Source organism: Lepidochelys olivacea (assembly GCF_965140295.1).
Source record: "Lepidochelys olivacea isolate rLepOli2 genome assembly, chromosome: 14".
Lineage (NCBI taxonomy): Eukaryota > Metazoa > Chordata > Testudines > Cheloniidae > Lepidochelys > Lepidochelys olivacea.
In genome coordinates, this window is record NC_140424.1 from 38,822,306 (window position 1) to 38,838,649 (window position 16,344).

Here is a 16,344-nt window from a genome sequence, read left to right on the forward strand (position 1 = left end):
AGGGGGCTGTGAGGCGGGGGAGCGAGGTCGGGGCTCCCTGGGTGCAGGTCACTTTCCCCACGTGGGCTGCATAAGGAGAGGGCAGGAGAGCAGCAGCTCCTGATGCCTCCCAGCACAGCCCATATGTGACTGTGTGTTGTGTTGAGGGGAGTGTGTGAGTACGCTGTCTCATTAAGAAAGCACTCAGGGTCAGGAGCCTGAAGGCCTGTTCAGACACAAGCAGCTGCCAGCTAAATGGAAACCGGGTACATGGGGGGGGCACCCTGACATCAACCCCCCCCCCCACCGATACACCCCCACAGCAGACAGGAGGATGCTCCAAGTCAGGAGTCGCCAGGGGCGGCTCCAGGAAGAAACTGGGGGGAGGGGGGACAGGAACAGCAAGGGCTGCACACGTGGAGCAGGCCGGAGGAGGGGCACCCCTGCTCTGGAGGAGTCACCTGGCTTGACTTTTCCTCAAACTGCCCCCTGCAGCTCAGGTCCCTCTTCCCCCAGACGCTGCTGCTCCGCCTGTCTGCCTGCCTGCCCGCTCTGCCAGCCCAGCTGGCTCTCGGCAGGTCAGGTGGGAATCAGGCAAACCCTGTGTATGGTGCCCCCTTTGGCGAGCTTCCCTGGGCCCCGCCCCAGCCCCAAGGCCAGGCCTGGGGTGACAGAAGAATCAGGGATGGATCACTGGATGATCACCTGTTCTCTTCATTCCCTCTGGGGCACCAGGCATTGGTCACTGTCAGAAGACAGGATACTGGGCTAGATGGAGCTTTGGTTTGACCCAGTCTGGCCGGTCTTATGTTCTACAATCAAAGCGGGGAAATCAGAGGGATGGGCAGAATTTTTGCAGGGGCCAGAGGAGGGTGAAACAGGGGAAAAAGGGGGCAGATGGGCAAAATCAGGGAGAGGGTGCAGGAAGTGAGGTTCAGAAAAGGGGAGATGCCCAGCTAGACAGTAGCACAGGGTGAAACCCCAGGACAGGGAGGTGCCACGGGGATCAAAGTTATCACAAATGGAGTGAGCCATCTGCTATGGGTTACAAAGTAGGGTATGGGTGGCTTTGAGATCCTGGCTTGTCCAGCCCAGGACCTGCATCACAGCACTGCACAGCCCCGCGCCTGCCTACAGCAGCTCTTCTCTGTCTGCAATGATGGACTGATCCACCAATGGAGCCTTGATTCAGGGAAATATTTTACACACATGCCATAAAACAAACAGATACTCTTCAAGTGTGTTTCTGATGCTTCTATAAATTCCTGCTCAATTTCCATAGGTGTCAAACTTCTGCACAGAGCATCAGAGCAGCTCACCTGTGCTAGATTGCCTGTTTCAGACTCCCTCTCCTGTCACGCATGGAAACTGCAGTTTCAGTCCTTTTATTAAAAAAACAGTCCCTCACCAAAGGCTCTTAAACAAAGTAAGCTGTCATGGGATAAGAGGGAAGGTCCTCTCATGGATTGGTAACTGATTGGATAAGAGATGGAAAAGGGGGATATGATAGAGGTCTATAAAATCATGACTGGTGTGGAGAAAGGAAGTATTTTTTCACACAACGCACAGTCAGCCTGTGGAACTCCTTGCCAGAGGATGTTGTCCAGGCCAAGACTATAACAAGATTAAAAAAAGAACTAGATAAATTCATGGAGGACAGGTCCATCAATGGCTATTAGCCAGGATGGGCAGGGATGGTGTCCCTAGCCTGTGTTTGCCAGAAGCTGGGAATGAGTGACAGGGGATGGATAACTTGATGATCGTCTGTTCTGTTCATTCCCTCTGGGGCACCTGGCACTGGCCACTGTCAGAAGACAGGACACTGGGCTGGATGGACCTTTGGTCTGACCCAGTCTGGCTGTTCTTATGGTCTTAGTATGATTTTTGTGACAGCGTGTTTGGTGCTGTACAAACAAGAGGGCAATGCAATAGCTACCCTCGGGCGATTGCAGGCTAAGTCCAGCTGGGATTTCTCTGTTCCTTTATCCATCCATCTGCAATGTATGTTTTCCTCTCCATCCATTAGCTAGGAGTTACAGCCAATCCTAATCCTCGGAGTGTTTGTCTCTGTAGTGCAAGGGCTCTCGCTCTATGTTTTATGGGCTTGCATTCTGCTCTCAGCTACCCCAGCGCAAGAACAAGGAGGCTAACTTCTGATATGGATTTACTTCAGATTTACACCGCTGTAAATAAGAGGAAAGTTTGACCCTTTCTGTCCAGTGTGTAAATCTCCTCTCAGCAGTGATGGACAGCATTCCGTCTCCAGAATGATTTGGCAGAGAGAGCTGTGTTTGTGGAGTGAGATCTGGGTTTGAGTCCAGGTTCCGCTGCTGTGTTAATGTGTATGGAGAACAAGTTGCTTTCCTCAGTTTCCCCATCTTTAAAACACCCTAAGCACCAGAGCATTGGGTATTCTGCACTATACAATGATTGGCGCTTGGTTTCTGACCCAATTAATATTTAATTATTTAAATGAAGTGGAATGGCTTTTACAAGAGAGACTGAGAGAAACCCATACAAAAGTATCCTATAGCTCAGTGGTTGGCTAAGATCCTTGTAAGCTGCATGGCCATGCAGCAGACATTTAAGTGCCATGTAGGTGCTCAGGGAACCCGCCAAGCTGTGACCTGCCGCGGCTGGGGGAGGGGTGCCTCTCCCCCGGCCCCAACCCAGCTCCAGACCTGCTGCGGCCAGGGGTTGGGCATCACAAATTCAGCCATGGCCCGAGCCTGCTACGGCCGAGGCGCCCCTCCCCCGGCCCCAACCCAGTCCCGGATCTGCCACGGCCAGGGGAGGGGTGCCCACAGACAGGGAAGAGGTGCCTATCTTGTGGCCTCAGCCCCAGAGCTGCCGCAGCGGGGAGAGGCGCCTCTCCCCACAGCCCAGGTGCTGCTGTGGGGAGAGAGGACTAGGGGGAGTCCTCTCTCCCTGCCGTAGCCCCTGAGCACCCTCCTGCACCCCAAACCTCTCATCCCTGACCCCACCCCGGAGCCTGCACCCCAAGCCAGAGCCCTCAAACCCCTGAACCCCAACCCTCTGCCCTAGCCCTGAGCCCCCTCCCACACTCCAAACCCCTCGGCCCCACCCCTACCACATGAATTTTGTTATGTGCACCGATATGAAGTTGACGTGTCACACATCACCTCCATATTGGTGCACAGAACAAAATTCATTCCACACACGTGTGTGGGAAACATTAGAGGGAACACTGGGTTGATGCCGTCCCCACCCCCGAGGGGTGGGAACTCCCTGTTCAAATCCGGTCTCTGCTTCAGTTGGAGGCCAGATTCTCAGGTGGGGTACGTTGGCCTACCCCTTCAGGAGCGTAGCCAGCTAGGGGACTACATCCCACCTGCCCTACCGCGCTCTCAGCCCAAGAGGTGGTGGTTTCCCAGCAGCAGACAGTGCTTTAACAAAGCGCTCGCTGCGGGGACAGGACAGCCCAGATGTGCCCGCTGAACTCACAGTGTAGCTGAGATGCGGCTCTTTGCCCGAACCACAGGCTGCAATGCGGGTGTCGTTGCCTTCTTCTTACCCTTGAAACGTGCTTAAAGCGACAGGGAGACGTTCAGACCGTTGGGCTCACTGCCTTGAACCGCTGCTAGGCTCCCTCCTGTGATCCTGAAAAGGAGTCAGCAGAAAACTGCCCATTGCCCGCTCCCGAACCTGGGCAGGAACGCAGCGCTGCGGCTTCTGCAGGGAAGAAGCTCTGGCAGCGGCCGACGGGTGCTCCCTTGCCACACCCAGCCGGAAGCCACATCCGATGAAGTGAGCTGTAGCTCACGAAAGCTCATGCTCAAATAAATTGGTTAGTCTCTAAGGTGCCACAAGTCCTCCTTTTCTTTTTGCGAATACAGACTAACACGGCTGCTACTCTGAAACCTACATCTGGGGGGAATCCCCCGCGGCGCCCCAGTCCCTGCGGGCTCCCCAGCCGCCGCAGCCGGGGGTGGGACTCCCGCTCAGCTGGGGGGGGGGGAGGGAATCAATGTTGCCAGTCAAAGGAAGCCCCAGCTTGAGAACAGCATGGATTAAACAAGTTTTCCAGTGATCCCTCACCAGGCATATGTTGTACACAATATATCAGAACCATACTCAAGCGGTGAACATGGGACACAGGACGTTAGTCATAAGAGGGATGTAGCGTGGGGCGAATGGGGCAAAGAGAGTCTCTGTCATCTCAACACAGGACACTGTGGTAGATGGGGAGGGGGGTGATCAGCTGGGCTGTCAGGTTCCTCATCTCCCTCTGGCCTCAGTGAGGGGGTCGGCCTGGCTTCAAGGCTGCCCAGGTCTGTTGACATCCCCGGCTCCCTTCTTGCCTGCGCCCAACCTTGGCATCTCAGCAATAGGGAGATGCTGCCCCTCCCGCATCATTCTTTTTTGGGGTGTCGTTCATGGTTCTTTAGATTTCAGGGGCAGCTTCACAAGAAACTCACTGGCCAAGTCTAGTTGCTCTCTGGCTCTAATGCAGCGAGTTCACAGTTCTCAGCCGTCTGGCTCTGAGGACCAAACCCAGCAGTTCCCAGCTCTGAGTCCCACCCTTTCTCCTCCTCTGGGCAGTACCTCACCTCTCTGCAGGGATCAGGCAGTAACTTCATTCCCCATTTTGGGCTCACTGTGAATGTATCTGCACCATCAATGTTTGTGCTGAGAGATACTGATCACTGTCATTGTTCAAACCACACAAAAAAATCTCATGACAAAGGGTCAGATAAAGATTAAAATAAAATCTAAAAAAAGGACGATTCTGGCAAACGATCATTTGTCTTGTGAAGTCATCAATGAATCTGACCTACATTCTGTCAAACTAAACTAATATCAAAGTATGTGACCAAACGGCCTTCAAGAGCTCTGAGTTGCCAAGGGCGATGGGGCCCGGCATCTCCCAGCTGCCACGAGCGTCGAGGGGCCACCAGAGCTCTGAACCACTGGGGGTGGGGAGCCCCCAGAGCAGCAGTCAGAGCCCCCACAGCTGCCCAGCCACAGGGGACCCAGAGCCCCAGCAGCAATAGGTGCTGGAGCCTTCTCCTTCCCCATTTTGTCAAGGAGATTATCAGTAGAAGTCACAGACAGGTCACGGGCTTCCATGAATTTTTCTTTATTGCCCCTGTTCTGTCCATAACCTTTACTAAAAATATCCAAGACAAATCTTAGCCTTACACATAAGATGCTGAGAGAGAGAGTTTACACTAGGAAATCTGGTGCAGGGTCACAAAGATGTGCTGTCTAATCCTGACCACATTTCCTACCATAGACACGCTTAGAGGCTGATGCTGCGGAAGCAGAGGTGGGATCTCCAGGCCACCCACAAAAGGCCCTGTGGGAATCACCCCGCTCAGTGGTGCTGTCTGAATGCAGAGGGGGTAGGGAGAAGGGGCAGGGAGTGATGAGAGGCAGCATGTCTCTGCCTCGTGCTCTCCCTCTCCTCTTATCCCATGTTCCCCAAACACTTGATAGCCCCAGCACCCAGCTCCCCCTGCTTCCCAGCGCCACCAGCCCCAACCATTCAACACCCAGTGTCCTCCCCATTACCCATTGGCCTGGTTCCTTAATGGTTGATTCCCCAGAGCCCAGCACCCTGGGGGATGAGGGGAGGGGAGGAGTACCAGCCCCAAGGGACACTCCCCTGCAGTTCCCCCCTGTAGCTCCAGTTAAGTGGGGAGCCCAGCCCTGGGACTGGTGGAAGATGGGGACAGGTGTCTAGAGTGAAGGTGGGGCCTGGCACAAGTGTCCTTCTCCTCATCTCCATGGCAGAGGGATCCCGGCTGGGAGGGGGGGGACTTCAGCCAGGCAGAGGGAGCGGCTGGAGGAGTTTCTTTCTCTCTATTCCCCCACCTATGGCCCATCGCTCTGCTGCCAGGACTTCAGGAGGGGATGATGGGGGCTTCTCCTCCTCTGCCTGGGGTTTGCTTAGACCAGGCAGAGCCAGAAGGTCACTGACCAGCAAATGCTCGGCTACTGCTTTATCCTCACTCCTGCAATGGGCAGCTGGATAATTGGGAGCCAAATGCCCCTGATGTGTGTGGGAGCAAGGGAATGGATTTTTCACTATGGTCACACTTTATCAAGGCACTGTTTCTATGTTGTGCAGAGGAGTCTCTGATGTACAGTATGGAGTTAGTTCGTCTTGGCATCTTTTCCACAATGAGACATCTCAGAGGTTTCTACCCTATGTAGATTTGTGAATGCCTGATACGCCGGGAGCACCAAATGAAGCTTCCCCCACATTCGAGGTCTCGCTGTTGTGTGGATCACTGATGTGTGAAGTCAAATTGAATCTTTTCCTGCAGTCAAGCTGTTTCTAGGGTCTCTCACTCTTGTGGATGCTCTCATGTTTGGTAAGCTCTGAACGCTTATTGAAGCTTTCTGCACAATCAAGGTGTTTCGAAGGTCTCTCTCCCGTGTGGATTTTCCCATGTTTACTAAGGTGTGAACGCTGACTAAAACTTTTCCCACAGTCCAAGCATGTATGGGGTTTCTCTCCTGTGTGGGTTTTCTGATGGATATTAAGGGCTGATTTCACACTGAAACTTTTCCCACATTCAAGGCATGTATAGGGTCTTTCTCCTGTGTGAGTTCTCCTATGTTTAGTAAGGGCTGAACTTGCGATAAAACTTTTCCCACACTCAAGGCATCCATAGGGTCTCTCTCCTGTGTGGGTTCGCTGATGTGTAATCAGCGTTGAACTCTGACTAAAACCTCTCCCACACTCAAGGCATTTGTAAGGTCTCTCTCCTGTGTGGATTTGCTGATGTGTAATAAGCTTTGAGTTCTGAATAAAACTTTCCCCACACTCACAGCATTTAAAGGGTCTCTCTCCTGTGTGCACTCTCTGGTGTATAATAAGTTGTGATGTCTGAATAAAACTTTTCCCACAGTCCAAGCATTTATGGGGTTTCTCTTCCATGTGAGTTCTCTCATGTCGAATAAGGGCTGATCGCTCATTGAAAACTTTCTCACAGTCAAGGCATTTATAGGGTCTTTCTCCTGTGTGGATTCTCCCATGTTTAATAAGGTATGAACGCTGACTGAAGGTTTTCCCACAGTCCAGGCATTTATATGGTCTCTCTACCGTGTGGGTTCTCCCATGTTTAATAAGGTAGGAGATCTGACTGAAAGTTTTCCCACAGTCCAAGCATTTATGGGGTTTCTCTCCTGTGTGGGTTTTCTGATGTATATTAAGGGCTGATTTCACACTGAAACTTTTCCCACACTCAAGGCATTTATAGGGTCTTTCTCCCGTGTGGATTCTTCCATGTTTAGTAAGGGATGAACTTTCAATAAAACCTTTCCCACATTCAAGGCATTTATAGGGTCTTTCTCCCGTGTGTATTCTCCTATGTTTAATGAGGGATCGATTTTCCGTAAAATTTTTCTCACACTCAAGGCATTTATAGGCTCTTTCTCCTGTATGGATTCGCCCATGTCGAATAAGGGATGAACTTTCCATAAAACTTTTTCCACACTCAAGGCATCTATAAGGTCTTTCTCCTGTGTGGGTTCGCTGATGAGTAATAAGCTTTGAGCTCTGACTAAAACTTTTCCCACACTCAAGGCATTTATACGGTCTGTCTCCTGTGTGCACTCTCTGGTGTATAATGAGTTGTGACTTCTGAATGAAGCTTTTCCCACAGTCCAGGCATTTATGGGGTTTCTCTCCTGTGTGGATTCTCTGATGATTATTAAGTTTTGTTCTGTCAACAAAACTTTGCCCACAATTGAGGCATTTATAAGGTTTGTCACCTGTATGGATTCTCTGATGCTTAATAAGGTGTGAGCGCTGACTAAAAGTTTTCCCACAGTAAAGGCATTTATACGGTCTCTCTCCCGTATGGATTCTCCTATGTTCAATAAGGTATGAGTTCTGACCAAAAGTTTTCCCACAGTCCAAGCATTTATGGGGTTTCTCTCCCGTGTGGGTTTTCTGATGTGTATTAAGGGTTGATTTCACACTGAAACTTTTCCCACACTCAGGGCATTTATATGGTCTTTCTCCTCTGTGGATTCTTTCATGTTTAGTAAGGGATGAACTTTCAATAAAACCTTTCCCACACTCAAGGCATTTATAGGGTCTCTCTCCCTTGTGGATTCGCCCATGTTGAATAAGGGATGAACTTTTGCTAAAACTTTCCCCACAGTCAAGACAATTGTAGGGTTTCTCTTTATTGTGACTTGTCTGCTGGTCTGTGGTTTCCTTGGGATCCTTACATCCTCCGCCATGTTGAATGGATTCATCCAGTTTCTTCCCAGGATAGTTTCCCAGCTGCATCTCTGATCTGTCTCGATCTTCCCAGGCATTTCTCTGCTCCAAGCACTGGGAAAAATTCCCTTCGGCTCTTCTCAAAAACATCTCCTGGGGTTCCATTTGCTCAGGCCCTTCCTGATGCGGATTCTCCTCCTTGTTCTCACTCACTGTCCTCTCACCTGCTGGGAGAGAGAGAATCCAGACAGGAGTCACTGCCTGTGCCGGGGAGAAAGGACAGAAAGGGGAATAGCAAAGAGGGAAAACACCACACAGTGACTGTTGGGGAGATGGAGACATTGGATTCTGCCTCCACATCCCACCCCAACACTCCCAGGGAAGCAAAGTCAGGGAGGAAATTCCCGACAGCTAACAGGGTGGGTGGGAAGCTCTGACTGATATTTGCCTTGATGATAGGACACCTGCCTGTGTTCCCTGTAAGCTGGGGGCACAGCATGTGTTCAGGTGCCCCTCCCCACAAGTTGCTCCATCCTGCAGATGCTCCCAGGGTCCTCCTGCTGGCTGTGCAGAGCGGGGGCGGGAGGGTGCTGATGTCAGGGTGTCCACCTCCCCCTATACCCCATCTCTGCAGAGCAGGGCAGAGGGGACAGTCTGGCTCAGGAGGACTCGGAGCTGATACGGTCTGAATGGTGGTGCCTTTCTTAAAGAGACAATGCACTGTTTCTGAGATTTCCCCAGCAGCCAGCTCACTCTGTCTGTCTGTCTGTCTCTCACACACACACACACTCACTCTCCCCTACCCGTGTACCACATCTCCGCAGAGCTGGGGAAGGTAGACAACAGGGCTCAAGAGAGCATTCAGTGAGTGTCTTAAACAGACAGCGAACTGCTTTCCCCAGCAGCCAGTACACACACTGTCTCTGTGTCACACACACACACACACAGAGTCTCTGTGTGACACTCTCCTCTCAACACCTACTTGTATTATTGTTGATGTTACTTCTTGGTACTTCTTGCAATCACATATATTCTCTGTAATTTTATTCTTCCAAAGTGTGTTATTTTAGTATTTTGACTGTCCATGCATTTCATAATTTTTATTTCTTTTACACTTAAATTTAATTCTTTGAGTAGTGAGTTCTAAAATGCCTAACTTGTCCTGGCTGGAATAATTATCCCTATGGTAACTTTTAAAAAATATATATCATATCTAGGTTTTTTGTTTCTACTGGTAGTGCACATAGGCACATATCTCGGTGCACAAAAAATGTATTCCGCACATGATTGAAAAAATTAGAGGGAACATTGCAGGCTGACTGAAGCCCTGACCTGGGTGAGACGGGGCAGAACTGAGGGCTCTCGCTCACAGCACATTTTGGGAGTCCCAGCTTTTTCCTTCACTCTCCAGACAGTTTCTCTGTCAGTTTCCCTGACTGCTCACCTGTGCGGGTGCCTCTCGGGCTCTCCTTTTCCTTGGCGGTCTGGAGGTCCGGGTCCCACGGCTCTTCCCCTTGTTCCAGCCGGGCGATCAGGTCAGGTTTGGGAATGGGGAATCCTGTGCAGGGGGTGAAATCAGGCAAGGTCAGGGTGCATGGAGTCTTGGTAGAGTATCTGACACAAGGAACCTGCGTTCCCTGTAAGCTGCGTGCTGGAGCGACTGAAGTGTCACAGCTGATTAGGCTCCAGAGCCACTCACATCCAGCAGGCAGCGTGGATTGAGGTGCCCTCCCTCCCCCGCCACCCCACAATGCAGCCCTCTGCCTTGGAGCCCTTGTGGCTCCTGGGACCCTCCTGCTGGCTGTGCAGAGTGGGGGCCGGGGGGTGCTGATGTCAGGGTACCCCTTCCCCCCATCCCTGTACCCCAGCAGGGGAGACGGAACAGCCTCGCTCAGCACTGTGAGCAGGACAGGGTCTGAGGTCTGAACCCCACACACAGAGTCTGCTTCCCCAGCACCCAGCAAACACAATCTCTGCCTGTCTACACACACACACAGAGCCTGTGCCTCTCTACACACACACACACAAACAGCGTCTGTGTGTCTACACGCACGCACAAACAGCATCTCCACACGCACAGAGTCGGCGTGCATCTACACACACACAGTCTGTGTGTCTCGAGACACACACACACGCACAGTCGGTGTGTCCCTACAAACATGCACAGTGTCTCCACAAACACACATGCACACCAAGTCCGTGTGTCTCTCCACACACAAACACAGTCTTTTACACTCACCTCCCAACACATACTTGTGTTATTGTTGTTTATTACTTCATATTTCCTGCAATGCGCATGTATTCTCTGTAAATTTATTCTTTCAAAGCGTGTTATTTTAGTGTTCTGACTGGTCTATGCATTTCATAATTTTTATTTCTCTCTTACATTTAAATGTAATTTGTTGAGTTGTTAGTTCTAAAATATCTAACCTGTCCTGGCTGGAGTAATTATCCCTATTGTAACTTTTTAAAAATATATATTATATCTTGGTTTTTTGTTTCTACTGGTGGCGCACATCCACACATAACAAAATTTATTCTGCACACGGATGGAAAAAATTAGAGGGAACATTGCAAGGAACATTCCCTGAGTTTAAACTGACCCGACATGGGATTGTGGTAACTCAGACTTCTTGGGAGAAGCAGACATCCTGGGATGGGGGTGTTGTTACACCCTCACTAGGAGGTCTCAGGATAGGTGTACTCTCGGGGACTTGCTTTCACACACAGCTCAGGTGTTCAACTCCTGTCTATTTGTAAGCCTACGGAACCTACAACCCTCCCCACGGATGGAGCAAGCAGAATGGTGTGTGAAGGAGAAATAATACAGAGAGGGCAATACCCTGCTTCTGACCCCTTGACAGCTGGTAAAACAGGGATGAATTAGCATGTCCATTAGGTGTCTGAATCCCCTGTTTCCTTGAATGGGTTATAGAGATCTCACCCTGGAGCTGTGGACTACGTGACCCTCCTCCTCCAATCTAACTGACCAGGGAAGAACCTGACCAGATTCAGACACGCAGACCCCATGGCTTCCATTAGCTGAGGCACAGGAATCCCTTACCCAGCGAGGTCACCGTCTCATAGTTCTCCTGCATGACGTCCCTGTAGAGGGCTCTCTGACCGGGGTCCAGCAGAGCCCCCTGCCCCTTGGTGAAATACACAGCCACCTCCTCGAAGGTCACTGGCATCTGAAACAACAAGTCTCCCCCATTCAGCGCCTGCTGCCCCAGCCACAATCCCACTAGTGACAGGGGAGGAGGCCCAGAGGAGCAGAATCCCACCCCCACCCTACTCAGAGCAGCCAGAAGGCTTCAGGGGACGCAGAGGTGAGAGCTCCTTGTCCCCCCAGCACACGGAGCAGGGCAGGGTCTTCTCATTTCCCACATGCTTGCCAGCCACAGGCTGATACGGGAAGCAGAGCTCTGAGCCGGGGGCAGGGACAGGAATCCCGACAGCTTCCCTTCGTATATTTCACAGCAGCCTCTGGCCAGTGGGGTCAGGCTCCAGCACTGGGAGTCTGGTCAGTTTTCCCAGCCCTGCCCAGGGGTTGTTTCCTGGTTCAGAAACGGGGGGACGTTCCCGTCCTCACCAATGGGCCTGTTCAGAAAATCAGGCTCCAAGTTGAATGTGTCCCAGGAGGATTATCACACCCTGTCTCCTCCCTGACTCCCCGTGGGGGTTTCCTACCCCTCCCCCTCCACAGCAAATCCCCCTGCAGCTCCCTGAAAATCCCCTACCTGAGCTGGCTCCATCACAGCCATTTCCCTTCCCTGTCCCCTGGAAGACAGGACGATCTGGAGCAAAATGTGGACGGGATTCCTCAGCCTGTCAGGGCGAGAGGGGCGACGGGGGAGGTTTCAGAAGGGGCTTGAGTCCATTTCACACCCCAACTCCCCCCAGGCTCCTTCCCTGCAGACAGACACTCTGGGCTCTGCCACGCTGGGAAAACCCTCAGTCACTTTATTACAACACAGACCCAGCCCCTCCCACCAGCACTGAACCCCTGAGACACTTTTAAATGCCCCCAGGGCCAGAGTCTCTGAGAGAAATGCTAGAAAAGAGCAGAATCAAAGGAACCATGTGGGAGATTCCCCCTGATGATCCCCTGATGAGGGCAGCGCATCCAGCTCCTCCCCTTGTTCCCAGGAGAGTCAGTCTCACAGTGTCTCTGAGGACAGCAGCTCTGGAACCCCCAGACCCATGGGGAGCCCCTCCCCCTTCGGTACAAACTCATCAGCAGGTCCCTGAAAGGGGCCCTTTGTGCAGAGTCACTGTCCTGCCCAGCCCCAGCCCTGTCCCCATCACCTGAAGGTCTCTGGCTCAGGAGCTGGTGTCAGAAGAGCCTGGGGCTGCCCCAGGGGGCTAGTTCCAGGTCCAGCAAAAGTCCCCACCCGGGCTGGGCCCAGAGAGGGGGGTTAATGAAGGTCTGTCCCTGGCACAGACCCTGCTGGGGAGCAGCAGTTTCACAGTCTGGGCTCTCAGGCAGAGGAGGCAGCAGTGTCTGACCCAGGGACCTCAATTCAAGGGCTCTAATATCAGGAGCAGAGAGAGACAGGCACCAGCTGCCTCCTCTCCCTGAGCAATAATCGGAGCCTTCTGGTGGCAGCAGCTCATGACTGAGCCTCCCTGTCCTGGCCCTGCAGCCCCCAGGGACAGGCAGGCAGAGGCTGATCCCATCGGCCCATCCACACTCACTCCTTGCCAGAGCCAGCAGTGACTCCGGTCAGCGTGGCCGAGATCTGACTCCTGCCCGGAAATCAGACCAGGGCCCTGGGCAGCCCCGAAGCCTCAGGAGACAGACCCCAAAATCATGAGCGTGTCTGAAAATAATACACTGGGAGCAGGGCGGGGGGGCTGGATATTTGCCGGGTAGCTTCTGAGCCCTTAGGCAGAAGCCTCCACCTACCCCCAAAGCATCATTGACTAGTTGCAGTAAAAGATTTCCCCTCTGGCTGCGGCGTGGGGCATCCCCCCCCCCTCCTGCCCCATGGAGTGGGGGAGCTGCCTTTGTATCTCTTCCTCTCATTCTCCCCGACCCCTACCCGGTTTCTCCCCCTTCCCCAGTCTGCTCTTGCTCTCAAAGTCTCCCCCGAGGCCCCCCACCCCACATCCCCCCTTTTCCTTCGCTGTGCCTCCCACTCAGAGTTTCCTTCCATTGCAGCCCTGTTCCCATCCGCCCCATAAGTCTCCCCTCATTCTCCTGCATCGCCCCATCCCCCTTCAGCGCCCCCATCCCATCCTGCCCCCTAAATCCCCCCTTACCCTCACACCCCGCCCCCCCCGGGCCCTCCCGTGTGTCTGTCCTAGTCCCAGCCCCCCGCCCGCTCCGGGCTGGTTCCCCCCGCCCCGCACACACCGGGGGCTGGCGGCGGCTTTCCCGGGCCCGGGGCAGGGAATCGCAGCCGGCTCCGCGGGGAGCAGCCCCGGGGTGACGGGGGGCGGGTCTCTCTTACCTTCCCTCCGAGCGGGGCCCCCCGGGGCAGGGGCCGGGCCGGGCTGGGGGCTCTGCCCTGGGAGAGGCTCCCGGGGAGCAGCGGGCAGGGCCCGGCTGGAGGTTCCCCTCTCCCGGCTGCAGCCCGGGCTCCGGGCTCCCAGCACCAGCCGCCGGGGCGCGGGGATCTCGCCGGGAGCCAGAGTCCCCGCAGCGGCTGCGAGCCACTTCCTGCGGCCGGGCCTGAGCCCCGCGATCCTCCCAGCCAGCTGCTCCTGGGTCCTAGCGATATCCCACGCTCTGCACTTCGCCTCTCTGTGTCCGGCTTCTGTTGACTCATAGACTTTACAGTCAGAAGGGCCCATCAGGATCATCTAGCCCAGGGGTTCTCATGACCAAATTTTTGGTGGCCTCAGAGTGTTGCCAGCAGCTCCCGCTGGTGGCCGCTCTGACACTTTTCCCTATAATACTTAATTAACTTGTGGAAAAACCAGTAAACATGCACAGAGGTAAGCGGAGGAATGGTCCCGATATGGTGGAGAACTTTCCTGGCTTATACCAATCAAATAGCAGAAGGATCTGAGTCCTCGCTCCCACTCCCTTCACCCAGAGGCCTGCCTGCTCTCCAGGACTCCCCTTCCACTCTAGTCCCTGAAACCCCGACAAGGCTGGGCCCAGGATTCGTGAGGGGCTCGATCCCCAATTTTCTTGTGATCACTCAGGACAGGGGCTAGGGCATCCCTACTCCAGGGTGCTCTCCCCACTCCGGATGCTTCCCTGACCATTGCATAGAGTTTAGCACAAATACAATTTATTAAACAGCAACAAATTAAAACAAATTAAGGGAAAAAATGGGAAAGGTTAAAGGAAAAACCATCACCCCGCTCTGTGGGATGAACCACAAACAGGCACTTCTGAAATGTAAGGAAAATTCACAGTCTGTTCCTCACACGTCCCACTCCCAGGCCTCCTGCCCAGGCCCTGGCTGTGCTGCAGGGATGCTGCGGGTCGGACACGTGCTCTGGTGGTGACCTCATGCCCTGATGCTCTCAGTGGCAGGACCTTTCTTCCTAGCATCGCACCCCCATTGGTGTTATGATCCCCCCTCCCAGTCCAGCCTGCAAGCCCTCTTGGCTGGAGATGTCTCCCTGCACTGGTTCCTCTGCCCAGGATCTCCCCTCGCTCTCCCCAGCTGCTCACAGCACCCGGCTCCGGACTGCTCCAGCCCCAGCTTCCCTCTGCCTCCAGCTCAGCTCTCTGGGCTGCGCCTCTCTGGCTCACGCTGGTGCTGCTCTGCTCCCAGCCCAGCTCTGCTCTCTCCTTAGCGCCTCCCGCCCTGCTCTGCCCCCTACAGCTCACAGAGAGGATGCGACCCCGGCCTCCTGACTTCCTCCTTGGCCTGCCTGCCCTGTCCACCAGGCTGATCCGCAGCATTGGCCCCTGCCCATTGTCAGTCTCCGGATCTTGAGGCCAACAGTCCCCTTACCCATATACACATCAAAATCGTTATTTATTGCTAGCTAGTAAGTCTGCTGCTGTGAAAAGTGATATGTGTAGGTTTGTTCATATTTTTCACAGCCTCTCAGCTAGCTACCTGGGTGGCCAACTTGGTCATTTTTAAAAACCAGGCACACCAGCAGCCCTGCTGGAACTTCCCCTGCCCCACCTCTTTCCCCCGAGGTCCCACCCTGCCCCGCCTCTTCCCCATAGGCTCCTCCTCTGCCCTGCCTTTCCCCCCAAGGCTCTCTCAGTAACTGGACTTTGGGTGTCCGGTCACTAGATCTGACCAGACACCGTCAGCTCCCCCTTTAGACTGGACTTTCTGGTCGAAAACCAGGCACCTGGCCACCCTAGTAGCACCCAACATGCAATAAGTTCTGGGAATGCGTCGGGGACAACTTCTGCTTTCCGCTGGTGGGGGAAGTACCCAGGGGGCAGCCGGGTTAGACTCAGTTCTGACCAGCAGGGAGGAATTTGTTGGTCTAGATGAAATTACTGTAAGGTGGATGCACGACTGGCTGAAAGACTGTACTCCAAGTACTGATTAATGGTATGGTGTCAAACTGGGAGGGGAACAGCCCATACCCTGGCTCCCAGGAGGTAGGTGCTGAGCGATGGCTGTCGCTGCATTCTGGGATTGTGTCTGCACCCTGACACAGACAGTGACTGACACTGCCCTCAGCTTGTGAGTGCCCCCTCCAGCACCCAAAACTTCACCCTCCCCCAGCTACCCTCCTCATCAGCGTCCTTTTTGAGAACCTGGAATATGGTCACCCTCGTAACAAACACAGAGTAAAATCTCACCATTCTACATGCACTGGTGTTACACGCATTTCAACAGCGTGATATTCAGCAGATCATGAGTTTTCCAATGATCCCTCACCAGGCACACTTTGTACATTATATATCATAACCATACACAAGTGGTGAACATGGGGCACAGGGGGTTAGTTACAAGAGGGATGCAGTGTGGGGTAAGTGGGGCAGAGACAGTCTCTCTGATCCTCACACAGGACACTGCAGTAGATGAGGAGGAGGTTGTGACAGGTTCCTCCCATGGTGCCATCTGGAACTGGGGTACCACTGAGCTTGCCTGACCCACCAGCCTGGACTTCCTATACACTGCACTGCTGTGACCAGCCTGCCAAGCCCTCTCCCAGGCTTCAGTCTGCACGTTACCAGCACACATACAGGCAGGGACACACCCAGCTGGAGTTCATACAGACTC

The 16,344-nt window shown here is 53.5% G+C and overlaps 1 protein-coding gene across 3 annotated transcripts; it reads right to left on the bottom strand.

Moving 5' to 3' along the window:
- Positions 1-3,116: 3,116 nt before the first annotated feature.
- On the bottom strand, positions 3,117-13,966 carry LOC311530806 (uncharacterized protein). 3 transcript variants are annotated; one of them, XM_084647740.1, is made up of 5 exons: positions 13,639-13,966; positions 11,923-12,010; positions 11,247-11,373; positions 9,627-9,740; positions 3,117-8,406 (listed from the first exon to the last, which is right to left on the bottom strand). In XM_084647740.1, exons 2-5 carry the CDS (start codon positions 11,944-11,946, stop codon positions 6,284-6,286), a joined length of 2,388 nt encoding a protein of 795 aa, XP_084503866.1. In that variant the 5' UTR covers positions 11,947-12,010; positions 13,639-13,966; the 3' UTR covers positions 3,117-6,283. The 3 variants fall into 3 exon arrangements, with proteins under 3 accessions (XP_084503866.1, XP_084503864.1, XP_084503865.1); XM_084647738.1 differs by having other exon boundaries at positions 3,117-8,409; positions 13,639-13,965; XM_084647739.1 differs by lacking the exon at positions 13,639-13,966 and having other exon boundaries at positions 3,117-8,409; positions 11,923-12,062.
- Between the last annotated feature and the right edge of the window lie 2,378 nt (positions 13,967-16,344).